This window comes from Canis lupus, chromosome 13 (genome assembly GCF_003254725.2).
Source record: "Canis lupus dingo isolate Sandy chromosome 13, ASM325472v2, whole genome shotgun sequence".
In the NCBI taxonomy this organism is placed as follows: Eukaryota; Metazoa; Chordata; class Mammalia; order Carnivora; family Canidae; genus Canis; species Canis lupus.
Genome location: NC_064255.1, coordinates 45,810,480 through 45,824,474, shown reverse-complemented (window position 1 = coordinate 45,824,474; position 13,995 = coordinate 45,810,480). Strand labels below are relative to the sequence as shown.

The 13,995-nt window shown below is 42.5% G+C and overlaps 1 protein-coding gene across 7 annotated transcripts in view; it reads left to right on the top strand.

The window, feature by feature from the left end:
• USP46 (ubiquitin specific peptidase 46) overlaps positions 1-13,995 on the top strand; it is a 93,104-nt gene that overhangs the window by 52,804 nt on the left and 26,305 nt on the right. For 6 of the 7 annotated variants that reach the window (XM_025435499.3, XM_025435498.3, XM_025435500.3 and 3 more), the window contains 3 exons: positions 3,970-4,050; positions 7,039-7,252; positions 8,850-9,079. In XM_025435499.3, coding sequence (XP_025291284.1) covers positions 3,970-4,050; positions 7,039-7,252; positions 8,850-9,079 — 525 coding nt within the window. Of the gene's footprint in view, positions 1-3,969; positions 4,051-7,038; positions 7,253-7,687; positions 7,772-8,849; positions 9,080-13,995 lie in introns of those variants that run through there. The other variant, XM_025435506.3, reaches the window with a different exon arrangement.

Below are 13,995 nucleotides of genomic sequence, written 5' to 3'. Positions count from 1 at the left end.
AAGGCAGTACAGGGCTACGTTCTTCCCTGGAGGCTCTAGCAGGGACTCTGTCTCGCCTTTTCCAGTTTCTAGAGGTTGCCTGTGTTCCTTGGTTCCTGCTCCCCTTCCTTCGTCTTCAAAATTAGCAAAGGCCAGTTGAGTCCTTCACCCATGGCGTCACTCTAGTCTTCATTCTGCTTCTGTCTCCCACTTTTAAGGATACTTGTGATAACATTGGGCCCACCAAGAGAATCCGGGACACTCCCTCTCTTTTAAGGTCGGCTGATTGGCAGATTTAATCCCATCTACACCAGGTATCTCCTTTTGCCATATAAGGTAATGGAATAATCACTGGCTCTGGGGATTAGGACATGGACATCTTTGGGGGACCTCTCCTATGCCTACACACATACATGTTATAAACGTGTATAAACAGAATAGTATAAAGCCCCACATACCCAGCACTCAGCTTCAACAACACAATTGTATCCCCACTTCTCCCCACCTCACCACTAGATTGTTACTCTTGTTTTTTTTTTTAGACTTTATTTATTTATCTGAGAGAGAGACAGCAGCACAAGAGAAAGCACACAGCTGGATGAAGAGGCAGAGGGAGAGGGAGAAGCAGACCATCTGCTGAGCAGGGACCCTGGCATGGGGCTCCATCCCAGGACCCCAGGATCATGACCTCAGTTGAAGGCAGATGCTTAACTGACTGAGCCACCCAGGCACCCCTCACCACTGGATTATTTAAAAAAAAAACCATAGAAGTTATCTGACTCATCTGTAGTTGTTGACAATAGAGAGTTCTTTAAAGAAGTCAAACTATGATGGGACGATGACACGGGGGGAGGTCACTGGGGGAGATGTGTGGGAGAGTGGGCACATGTGTATTTTTAGTGGGAGAGGCACTTAGGCATGCCAGATTCTTCACTTTGACATTCAGAGCACAGTGTCAACGTCTGCCACAGGCCTTCACGATAGGCATGTTAAATTCTTATGGGAAGGATCTCACTGGAGAGGAAAGATTGGCTTGGCCAAGAGCGAGGTCTCCTTCATTAACAGAGGGACATGGGTTTGAAGGTTTGGGAGTGAGATGAAGGGACTTCCTCTCTGCTGGCTTAATTTAATTCAATTAAAAATTGTTTTCCCTACTGAGTAGGTGGCCAGGGAGCGGCACCAAGGAGATCTAGGGTATGTTGGAGTTTTGATGAGCTCCAGGAAAGTGGGAAACAGTTGTCGTGGCATGGAGATTGAGTGCACCGCAGAGACATGGTTGGAAGCAGGACACGTGTGTCGTTCAGAGCCACTTTGGTGAATTCAGGTGAATCCATCCAGCTTGGTTGTGTGACTTCTGCTAGCATTGCCCATCTGTATGGGTGTATATATGTGTTCAGAGAAGGCAGACAGTTTGGTTCCTCCGGGGTTAGTTGTTGGCCAGGTTGTGTGACCAAAGGGCAAGGTAAGGGTTGTTCGTAAGAACAGTTGAGATCATGATCCCTGGACTCTAAGCTGAGTAAGAAAGAAGAGGGGTGAGAGGTTCTGGGGCATAAATGTAGGTGTGGCTCTGGGATGCCTAAGGAAGCCAGCAGGCCGAGCTGAGCCTGGACCCATTTTTAGGGCAGTGACCAGATCCAGAGTATGTCTTTGGGAGTGGAGTGGAATGAAAGACAGCTGGAAAGTAGGACATCCAGTTACTGAGAGCGGGCTGTGGGAATGCTCTTCCACATGGGGCTCAAGACCACCCCAGATGATGGCAGGAGATGGGGGATAAAGGTCGGTCTTCAGTGAATGGAGGTCAGCCAAGAAGAGGAGACAGGAAGGGCCTTGAGAGCACTGGGTGACAAGAGCCTCAGAAGGGCAGGTGTTCAGAACAGGTTATTACTCCTAAACATCGCCCTCCGTGTGATTAATCACCTCCCCCTCCAACGGGAAAGTATTAATATAGGTAGAAAAAAGCAGACTTGATCCAAGAATTCCTGAATAGCAAAAATCATGGATTAACTTGAGTGTATGGCTACCTCATAAAGAGAGATTTAATGAGCTCTGTCTCCATGTGCTATACTTTTATATCTGACATCCCTCCTGGGCTCTAAGCCATATATTCTAATGCTGCTTCAGATATGGCTGTGGGTGTATTTAATATGCATTATTTATATTGATTTATCATTGAGATGTAGCTTTTTTGATAGCTTTTAGTGATTTTCTCTAAACCATAAAATCCTACTATAATATGGTAAGTATTATTTAAAAGATTCAGCCTTGTATATGGGGTTTATCGTGAAAGGTATGAAAGCCACGCTTGCGCGCACACACGAAAAGACAGTGAGTGAAACTGCCGAACGTGTAGATGTCCACTGAACTAAGAGTCTCCGATGACAGGAAAAGGAATTCAGATTGTCTGGCTGCATAATGGGTGTAGAAGACGAGTGAAAACAAAAGGATATTATGATAAGGGGATGGAATTGCCATTTTTGCTGTGGTTCTGTTTGCTTAAAATTGGGTTATTTTGCATTTAACGTTTTCTTGTTGACAAGTGACCATTTTGGCCGGTTCTCAGCCTACCTTTTGGCCATTCCTTTCTGTGACAGGGGATGCTAATTATATGAATCAAGAATAAGTAGCAGCAGTAGATTTATTTATTTATTTTTTAAATAAAACTTAACTGAGTCTCTTCCTTTCTACGACACCTATGTCCCCAATCTTTGAGATTCTTTTTTTTTTTTTTTTTTTTTAATCTTTGAGATTCCATGAACAGAGTCTTCTGTGATAGCCTGAGGAAGGTTATAGAATGGTACTAGAGCCACAGATACATGTGGAGCCTGATTCCACCCCACCCCACCCCCAACTACTTACGTTGTTAGACTGGACTTCAGTCACCATTCTTAACCCTAGCAGACTCATCTGGGCCTTTGGGGAGCAGTGGTGATCTGTGTGGTATTCCTAGTGGCCACTTGGCCCTTAGCAGTTTCTTCAGTGTGGTTGCTCTGCATCGTATTTGTTAAGATCAGGGGCTCCCATGTGTGACTCCTGGGTTCGAGTCCTGGCTCTGTCCCTTACTGACTGTGGTCCTTGGACAGATTTTTAACTGTCGTAAACCTTACGTCTGCTAAATGGGGGTTATGATAGTACTTACTTGTAGGATTGTTGTGAGAATAAATACTGCACATAGTAGGACTATCCAGTAGCTTCTCACTATCTCGTTGAAGCATTAAACTTGGCTTCACATGACTTAACCAGTTTGATGCAACTGGGAAGTGTAGGGTTTTAAAGTGTATTGCTCCCTTCTTCACCATATTCCTTGGACATTTCACTTTCCCAGGTAAGGTTTTTTTTTCCCTGACTGCCCCATTTAGAGTGTCAGCTGTCTACCACCCACCGCCCCTCCTCCCTGAGGTCCACACCTGCATTTCCTACTTTATTTTTCTTCGCTGCACCTACACCACCTTCCAGCATACTGCCTGGCAGATTCGCTTTTTCCTTCCAGCTGTCTTCATCCACTAAAATGTAAGCTCCATGAGAGCGGGCTTCCCTGTCTGTTTTGTTCTCTGTTGTATTGTCAGTGCCTGGAACGGTGCCTGGCTCATAGCGGGTGCACAGTAACTCTTCATCATCAGAATGAAGAAATTCACTTCGAGAGTGATGATGTGAATCTCTATACCACTGAGTATTATAAAAGCTGCGGAGCTTAAGAATGTTTTACTCACAAGTTCTTAATGATAGTTTGCTGATTTGCCTATCTCAAACCAACTTTCCTGGTAGAAGAAGATAATCAAAGCCAAGTAGAACAGGTTTGAAGGGATGATTAGGTTGGGTGAGGAGAAGAATAAGGCTGGCATTATTACTTCATTTATCAATTTACGTCTGACACCCTTTTTCCTAGCGTGAACATCGCCAACCACCATTTGGACCAGGAAGATCAATAGTGAACTCTCTTAAGAGTCTGTTGTCCGTTTGACATACAACAGAACTTTTATTTTTATCTTTCAGGGCACCAATGCCTCTGCTCTGGAAAAAGACATTGGTCCAGAGCAGTTTCCAATCAATGAACACTACTTTGGATTGGTCAATGTAAGTATACACAAATGTATTATTTTTATATTATTTTTTTAAGATTTTATTTATTATTGAAGAGAGAGCATGAGTGGGGTGAGAGGCAGAGGGAGAAGCAGGCTCCCTGCTGAGCAGCGAGCTGGATGTGAGGCTCCATCTCAGGACTCTGTGGTCACGACCTGAGCCGAAGGCAGACGCCCAACAGACTGAGCCACCCAAGCGCCTCAAAAAATGTATTATTTTTATCAAATGTTTTAGAGTACTTGAAGCAACTCCAGGGCAGTTTTCCTTATTACCAATTTTTACATAATTGTTCATATGCCTTAGTTCCCAGAAAGGGCAAATGTTAGGGGCGGAAGACGTTTAGTCCAGTTTTGGAAAGTGTCAGTTTTCCCAGGAAAAGGGGTTTAATTACTGTTGTTGGGTTAGATTCTTACTTTTTTCCTTCTGGCTACGAGATTTCCTTTGTACACATGAATTTCGGAGCAATTTTATTAGCCTTGATGCCAGATCTGCTTGTATGATATGGACGAGCTCCTGGGGCAGTCTTCGTTTCAATATGCATCAGTACAACCAGAATTTTAAAAGTGTTACCATCTCATCACCAGTTTACTGTTCAGCAAACAATATAACCTGATGATGGTGCTTAAAACAGGGGTGAAAAAAAAGAAAAAACAAAACAGGGGTGAGTTGTGGGGGGGTGGGGGGACTGGGACCAATGTTTCTCAGAATTCCTTGGCCTCATTTTATCTGTGCTCAGCAGTGGCTCCCTGTTATATGGCCACACACGGCAGGCTCCGCTTCCTTGGTAAGTTGGTCATGACTAAGTAGTAAGGCAGCATTTTCCACTACCCTGTGAGCTTTCTTCCTCACCTGATCCTTTCCCTCTGGCTTGGAGGTTTTCCACACATCAAGTGTTAACTCATCCAGGTACCTGGTTTTCTGGAACAACTGCCCTGAGCAGAATCTTGTCAGTACCCAGGTATAACAGGTACTCATTTCCACTGGGGAAGCTAGACCTATCTCAGAGAATGAATGCCACTTGGGGCTAATGGAAAGAACATTGGTTTCGAAGTAGTACAGACGTAAGTCTGAATTGTACCCATGCTGTTTTCTTTCTTTCTTTTTTTTTTTTTTTAAATATTTTATTTATTTATTCATGAGAGGCACAGAGAAAGAGAGGCAGAGACATAGGCAGAGGGAGAAGCAGGCTCCCCACAAGGATCCCGATACGGGACTCGATCCCAGATCCCGGGATCAGGACCTGAGCTGAAGGCAGATGCTCAACCACTGAGCCACCCAGGCATCCCCCCATGCTGTTTTGCAGCTGTATAATCTTGAGCAAGTCACTTGCTCTGCTTCCCCATCTATAAAATGGAGACCTTTCAACACCTGTCTCTTGAGCAGTAGGGAAGGGTCAATGAGAGCTCCTATTGAAGATCCTGACGTGAGGTTGAGGCACATTGGGGACACTCAGTGAATGTTGGTATCTCTTCTTTCCCAGGAGTCATCCCTGGGTTGGGGCCAAGCTTCTTCACTAAAGGGTATCTAGGTATGAAGGAGGAGACACACTCAGTCAAAGGGAAAACGGTATAAGAAGGAAGGCTAAAGTACTAGAATATAGGGCATTGTGTTGATGAAATACTGACTTAGAATTTTAATAGTTTTTTTTTCTTTTTTTTAGCCATTATGCACAGGCCTCTGCTGAGCTCTGTGAAGATATAGTTATTCATGTTGTAAGAAATTCTGTCCTAGCTAGGGAAAATACAAATGGGGAACAAAAGAATTAAGGTCATTTCCTAGTCTGTGGAAGCATTGTGAGATTCAATTCATTAATAACTTCATTTATGTTCGCTTCGAATGGTAATTCATGAAAGTTCCAGCTTCTCTTTAAAAAAGAGGTTTGTCTCCTATTACATAATTGTGTCAAAGTAGATTAAAATATGTAAAAATAGGAAATGTTCTATCTTCGCATACGTAGAAATGTCACATTAAGCATGGCGGAGCATCTGTCTCACTCTTGGGAAAATGACACACAAGCCAACAACCAGTCTTGAGAAGATGTTCGTGTTCTATTTTAATCTTACACAGCGTTTTGAAATCTATGCTATTGATCTTGTGATTTCTTTAGTTTTTTTTTTTTTTTTTTCTCCTTTTCATTTCCCTGAATGTGAGAAATTCTAAAGGGTCAGTCTCGGCCGTGTTCCTCCACGGAGTTGGTGTCACAGTCCGCTGAAAACCAGTGAGATGGTGACGTCTTCCCTCTTTATCATAATCTGAGAGTGTCCACGGTTTTTGAGAGGAACGAAATCTTGTGGTGTGGATCCTACTGTGATGGCAGGAGAGCAGGAACTGAGTGCTCTTATGTCGGGACGCTTGCCATCTTGGCAGAAACAAGATTGAGGGTGACTTAGGAGTTTGAGGGGGAAAAGAAGCCAGTGGGATGACCTAGGGAGGCACCTCTTTGTCTCCATGGCTCTGGCGTAAGTGAGGACGGGCCGTCCGAAGCAATGCACAGGGGCGCTAGAATCTCGAAAGAGAAAAACTAAAACAAGTTCCCATGGAGTTAAGGCTGTTTCACCTGAACACATGGTTCCCAGTTCCCGGATTTCTTTCTGATTTTGGATTCTTATTTTCCATCATAAGAGTTTCGAGGTGTTGCGGTGTGGCCCCTTTCCTGGGGTGCCATGTTGTGTTGTGTTCATTTTTCTCTTTCTTTTTTTTAATCACCAGAAGGTCTCCTTAGATTCTTTTTTTTTTTTTTTTTTTTTTTAAATCAAGGCTCAGTGTTTATCATTTTAGGGACGTTCAACAGGCTGGTGTCCCCTTGTATTCATTTCCCTGTTGCTCAGATAGTCACCGGTGTTGTGAGTGGTGTCCTGGTTTTCCGACATGGCCAGCAGGACCCTGCTGCTGGGAAGCCGGGGCTGGTTCCTGGAGGGTGGGCCTCTGGGAGGTGGCACATCTCCGGATGGCACGCTGAAGCCTCCCTCTTGTCCTTGGCAGTTCGGAAACACGTGCTACTGTAACTCCGTGCTTCAGGCGCTGTACTTCTGCCGGCCTTTCCGGGAGAATGTGCTGGCGTACAAGGCCCAGCAAAAAAAGAAGGAAAACTTACTGACGTGCCTGGCAGACCTCTTCCACAGCATTGCCACGCAGAAGAAGAAGGTCGGCGTGATCCCACCAAAGAAGTTCATTTCGCGGCTGAGAAAAGAGAACGGTGAGTGAGGTGTTGGAGGGCCCGAAACACGCCTTCGTAGTCCCGCAGATCCTCGAGATGAATCTCCCCTCTTCCTGGTTATAAAGGAAAATAGTCTGGCCAACTGTTCAAGTCACTGGCCTTCGAAAGAAGATGTGATTCTCCTTTTCCGCTCCGTATACATAAAATAACACTGGACAAAAAACCATGTTTATAAATTCAGATTTATCATTCCATTTTTTTTTTTTTAAGATTTTATTTATTTACTCATGAGAGACACAGAGAGAGAGGCAGAGACACAGGCAGAGGGAGAAGCAGGCTCCATGCAGGGAGCCCGATGTGGGACTCAATCCCGGGACCCTGGGGTCACGCCCTGAGTCGAAGGCAGGCGCTCAGCCGCGGAGCCTAGGTGTCCACCCAGGCGTCCCTATCATTCCATTTCGGAATGGTCTTTTTATTTGCCTCACATTGGGAGGACTGTTGTAAGAGAAATTGCCCAAGGCAGCCTTCTCTAAGCAGTACGCTGATTGGAATAAATAGGTTAGTACAATCATTGAATAAAATAGTATTCTTATAAACTTGTCATAAGTAATTAAAGTCAATGCGTATTATCCAATCAGAGCCCTTGCTCTTTTAAAAATAATGCCTCCTGATTTTTGCCTAAGACGATTGCAGGATATTAAATTAATACCTTTATATGATACAAATGCCCTGCTGTCACCTGATTTTTTTTTTTTTTTTTCCTCCCTGGTTTTTTGATCTTCTCTTTTGGGGAAAATCGCTAGTAGAGACGAGGTTATTCCAGAAGATTTGCATTGGTAATTTCTGTGACTAGAAATAGTTGATATGGCAACTTGTGTTTATCCTAGATTTCAGCCTTACTCCACAGACTTGCAGTTAATCAGATGTTTGTTTTATAAAGTCTCATTTAATTTGATTGCTGTCTCTTAAAGTTGTTGTAGTTTATATGTACCAGAATAAAAATAATCTGAGCAGGAAGCAGAGCACTCCCGAGTCTCGTCGTGAACATGATTAATAATGAAGTTTCACAGCTGCATTCATCTCTTGATTGTTTGTCCTTATGGTGGGGAACAGCAGTAGGCTTCTGGAATCATTCGTATTTGGTTTCAGAACACTATCAGATAGATACATATATCCCCCATCTCCCATATGTGTTTCATTTAAGCTGCTTCCAGTCTGGTCCAGGGTTTAATATGATCTTTGGGCAGAGACCCCAGTTGCTGTAGATAAATTGCAAAATGAATAATTGATCATTGGCGGTCACGTCATATTAAATATTGATATTTTATCCGGAAACTTATCAAATAATTTCTGGAGTCTTTTTGTAGAATAAATAAAAATTTTAGTAGCTTTTTATATATGAGATGACTTTAGGGAGATAGGGGGAGTGTAATTTTCGGCGGGTGGTAGAAAAAAAGGAAAGTGAACAAAAAAGTCTTCTAGAATTTACGTAGTCAGGTTGCAAAATAGAGATGAATGTATGTCATGCCTGTCCACTTGACATTTCAGTATAAAAATTGAAGTGTGCATGTAAAATTAAGCGTTTTGTTTGCTTTACGAGAGCCAGAGATTGAAATAATGACCTTCTCTTTTCCAGATCTCTTTGATAACTACATGCAGCAGGATGCTCACGAGTTTTTAAATTATTTGCTGAACACTATTGCGGACATCCTGCAGGAAGAGAAGAAACAGGAAAAGCAAAACGGAAAATTAAAAAATGGCAACATGAATGAGCCTGCAGAGAATAATAAACCAGAACTCACCTGGGTCCATGAGATTTTTCAGGGAACGCTGACCAATGAAACTCGATGCTTGAACTGTGAAACTGTAAGCACTGAGAGGGCTTTCGGGTACTTTGCTTGTGCGTGTTTTGTGCAGACTGTGTGTCATGTGCATGAGTGCACCGTGATCCGTCTGTGTTGATGAGCCCCGGGGGCAAACTTTTAGAAGCATGTCTCCATCCAGGATGTCTCCGCTTGCTAACACAGACTGGATGAGGGCAAATCTCAAAAACTGGATTGCTCGGTGTCACGGGCACATTTGACCATCCACAAACTGTGAAATGTGAAACGGGACCACCACCAGTTATCTCGGAAAAAGTTTGCTCATGCGGAGGTCAGGTGATGCAGAATAGACCCTGTCTCCCCAGCTTTAGGGGAGGAATCAGCTGTGGGGTGGTGCACTTGAAGTTGGAAGTCGGGCTTGGCTTCTGATCCTGCTGCAGTCAGCTGGGTGGGCTCATGTGTTGGCTGAGTCTGGCACATAGTAGGCCAGGACTGTGAGGTGAACTCAAACACATGATCTACGGATGTCACATTTGCTTGGTATGTTTGACATCACGCTGTGAGTGGTCTCAGGATTTGGTGGCTCAGAGCCCAGCATTGGAGCCAGGCCGTGGAGTTTGTATGCTGGTTCTGCCGGCATGGGCGTACCATTCAGCCTCTCTGCCTTCACTCTCCTCATCTGTAAATTGGGTACAGTGAGTGCACGTGTGTCACAGAGCTGCTCGGGAGGCTGAACTGAGTTAGCAGTTGGAAAGCACATAGAGCCATGCGCGGTACTTTGCAAAAAGGCAATAAATGCCAGCTCTTCTTATTTACTCTTACTGCTAACAACATAGCCAGTCTCTGAGTTCATTAGGCGTCTCAGGAGTTTCGTCACATCATACGAAAAGTTCTATAGGATTGTGCATTTTGAGTCTCAGAGAGAGTAGCTTTCATTAGTTTCTGCGGAGGAACTAGGACCCAGAAATGGGTAAGAAGAAATGTGGATGTAAGTAGGAGGCTCTTGGTTTTTTGGCAGTCTTTCTCCTGTCCTTTTAAACAGTTTTTGAATCAGCATTCTCGTTTGTTCATTGTAGAAACAACTAGAAAACATAGCTAAGCAAAAAAGAGGGAAAAAGAGAGTAAAAGTTACCAGTGATCTCCTCTACCTAGAGATGATAAATTTGTAACATGTTCTAAAAATTGTGATCACATTTGCCCAGAGAGAACCACTCGAAACATTTTGAAATATATGCTGCCAAAACATTTTCTACACATACTTTTCTGTCTAGAGATCTTTCTTTCCTCCCTCCCTTTCTCCTTCTGGCCCTTTATATTTTATATTCCAGTAAAATCCAAGTGAATACGGAAGTAGAAGAGTAGAGTAAATCCCATATGGGTATTACTATGATCGTTAACACATTGGCCCATCTTGATCATTTTTTGTTTCATGCCTCTTCCCCCCACCTTTGCCTACCTGGTCATTTTTAAGCAAATCTCAGATAAGTTCTTGTTTCATTTACAGTTTCTTCATCACTTTGTTACATATCTCTAAAAGGTAAGACATCTTTTTTTTTTTAAACAAAAGTGTATCGTTATTATACCTAAAAATAATTCCTTTAAATCATTATTCACTTAGTGTTCAAGTTTCTCTGATTATCATATGTGTGTATATATACACACACACACACACACACAAATATATATATATATTAGCAGTTGGTTAATTCACATTAAGGATCCAAACATCCACCCACTGCTTCCCCCCCCCCTCCTTTTTTCCTTGCAATTTAGTTGTTGAAGAAATCATTTTTGTCCTGTAGAATTTCCCCCATTCTGGAAGCATCCTGTAGCATTACCAAGTACAGTAAAATGGCAGCATGTTTCCACCATCCTGCTCTGTTTTTATTTAACCCTCCTGTTTTATATTTCTTTTTCTTTCTTGCCTTCTTTTGTGTCAATGAAATATTTCTTCTTCTTTTTTTATTTTTTTGCATCAATTGTATTATTAGTTTCAAATTCTCCTAGAGGTTACTCTAGAGACTGCACTGTACATCTTTGCCTTCCTTAATTTTTTTACCACTTTCCCAACGTTGCCAGAATGTGTGGAATACTTCATCACCTTTTCCCTCTTTTGTGTTACCGTTTTGTAATGAACTCATGAGTTTTAACATTTCATGTGTTTTATTTTTTTCCAATGTTTTATTTAAATTCAATTCATCAACATACAGTAGAACACCCAGTGCTCATCCCATCAAGTGCCCTCCTCAGTGCCCGTCACCCAACATGTCATGTTTTTTAATCCGTTGAAGTTTTTTATTCTCTTCTCAATACTGAATGTATGTTTAGAATAACCTCACACACTTTTAAACATCAAAGTCAGGGCTATATTGTAAATAATTATAATTTGCAGATATATAGTCTTTTTTTCTTTCTTTCTTTCCTCTTTTTTAATAAGGGAGTATTCCTTGGCACCATCCTCCCCTTACCTTTTATATCTCTTCTATCCTTGAGGTCTGCCTGTTGTATCTTTTTAATCCCCTATTTCTCTCCATCCCCGCTGCTCTCACCCTGGCTCAGAGTCCACCCCCCCCCCCTTCAGCTCTTGACTGCCATTCTCAACTAAATTGCAGTAACTTCTTATTTGATTTTCTGCCCTTTTTCTTGCCTCCTCCATGTTGCCGTCCTGTCCAACTTACAGCAATCTGTCTGTTCTTTGAATATTTGGTAGAACTTGCAACTTATTTTTGTACCCCTAAAATAATCGTTCAGTTTGGCTTGTTTTTTGTCCTGATAGGAATGAAATAATACAATATGTATTCTTCTGTGCACTGGGTTTGGGCTGTGCTTTTTTTGTGGAGTATCCTTGTGAGATTCATTTGTGTTGTTGCATTATGCTTTTGTTCATTCATTTTCATTGCCCTATAGTACCGTGCATGAATATAGGACAGTTCACTAGTTTATTTCACGTTGGTGGATATTTGGTTGTTTCCAATTTAGGCAACTATGAGCAACGCTGCTTTGAACATTCCAATACATAAAATAACAATACAGAAATCTTTTCTTTCTCTTTATATATATATATATTTACATATTATTTTATATATTTATATTTATATATTTTATATATTTATATTTATATTATATAATATATATATTTTTTGGGTCACATGGTATTCATATCAGAAAATATCAAATGCCCAAAGTGGTTGTACCGTTCTACACATCCTGTGAATGATCATTCTCATTCCTCCACATTGTTGTCTATACCTACTATTCTAGATGGCTTCACTTTGGGTAATACAGTGGCTGCGTAGCTGAGTATTATTTTCTTCAGTAAATACCTCCCCCTGCCTCGCAGCTGCTATGTAAGGGTCCAGACGCTGAGGATACAGTGAGAGCCTTGCCCTTCTGGAGCTTTCACATGGAAGATACACATTAATAACAGAATGAATAATGAGATTTGTCATTACGATGGTAAAGTGCTGTGAAGGAGAAGTACAGAGCACCCTGTGAGCTTATGATACATGAGCCTGAACAGTGGGGCATCGCATTTCTACATTTAGCCAAGAAACCTGCAGCAGACAGTGCAGCTGGCTGGTCCTTTTGGTTATCTTTGAAATTAGCACAGTTACTAAATCCATCTTGTGGAAAACTCCATGTGAGTTTTCAGGAAGGCTCAGATGATAGGCTCGGTCACATTTTAGTTTCTTTTCTTGTCCCTGACCAGGTTATTCGATCCCAACAAATGCAAATATCACACCCTCAAATATTTGTGTAGCAGAAACTATCATGTAGCCTGTTTATTCCTGGAGGGTCACTGTTAGATGTGACACCCGTGCTCAGAGATAACCTTCAAAATGTTTGGGTGGTGCCATAGTTTGTTATAATGGGATTCCTACCATAATACTTGGTTTGTGGAAGTGAGTGTATCTCTATGGAGGATGGCACTCTGAAAAACCTGTTTTGTTTTTTTTTTTAAACTTCTTAAAGTAATTAGCCTTGAGGCAGGAGTTTTCTCTGGAGTCACTTAGATAATCAACTCCATTTCTTAGATCCTTTAACTGGATGGGATCCTAGGAGTCATCCAATCCTTCCCTACTGGTGCCCGAGTCCCTTCTGTGACATCCCAGCCAGTTGGTCACCAGCATCTGCTGGCCCCTGTCCAGGGATGGGGAACTCAATCTCCCTGGGCCATGCATTCCATTTTTAGAAAGCTCTTAATTGTTAGAAAAGCCCTCTACTTTCTAAGAAAATACATAGCCTGCAGGCTTTTGTTGTTGTTGATGCTGTAGGATGTTGAGGACTTAGGATAAAAGAAGACCTAACATTTAAGTTTTCCTTCACAGGATGAGAAACATGGAGCCCCCTTTGAGTGATGTCTTCTGCCCAAGGCAAGCAGCCTTGAGATGGTGCTTCCGTCACAGTTGTGAAATCTCACAGTGGGCTTCAGCCCTCCAGGATCCCGAGCTGCACATTAGCCCCCAGGGAGCCTTGCCACTGTAGCCACCTCAGCTGCTAGTTCCTCCACTGGTGCAAAAAACTCTTGTGCCAGCCTTCAAGCTTTCAGAAAACAATGATTTTTTTTTTCCCCTTGGCCTCACCCTTTGTAAATGTTGCTTGTGATTGCAGTGCAAATGTCAACTGAGAGATTTATGGAGACACTTTCACTCTGCAGTACACTTGGAGAGACCGTTTGAAGGGGGTAATTCAGTGCACACTTCCCCACATAACCTTGATCGAGGCACTTCAGAATTGCGGCCTGGGGATTTTCCAGACTGGCCTCAGCACTCCTTTTGGCTGTTCTTTGCTTGGTTCATAAGATTTGCTGCGCCAATTGGAGCTTAATTTTGTCGTTGCTGTTGTTAACCCCCCTCCCAGCCCCCCTTTCCATTTAAGCTGAGTTTTTGCTTTACAAACCTGTGTTTTTTAGTGCTTCCTGGGGGCTTTAAGGCACATTTATATCCGTCACTAGAGCCA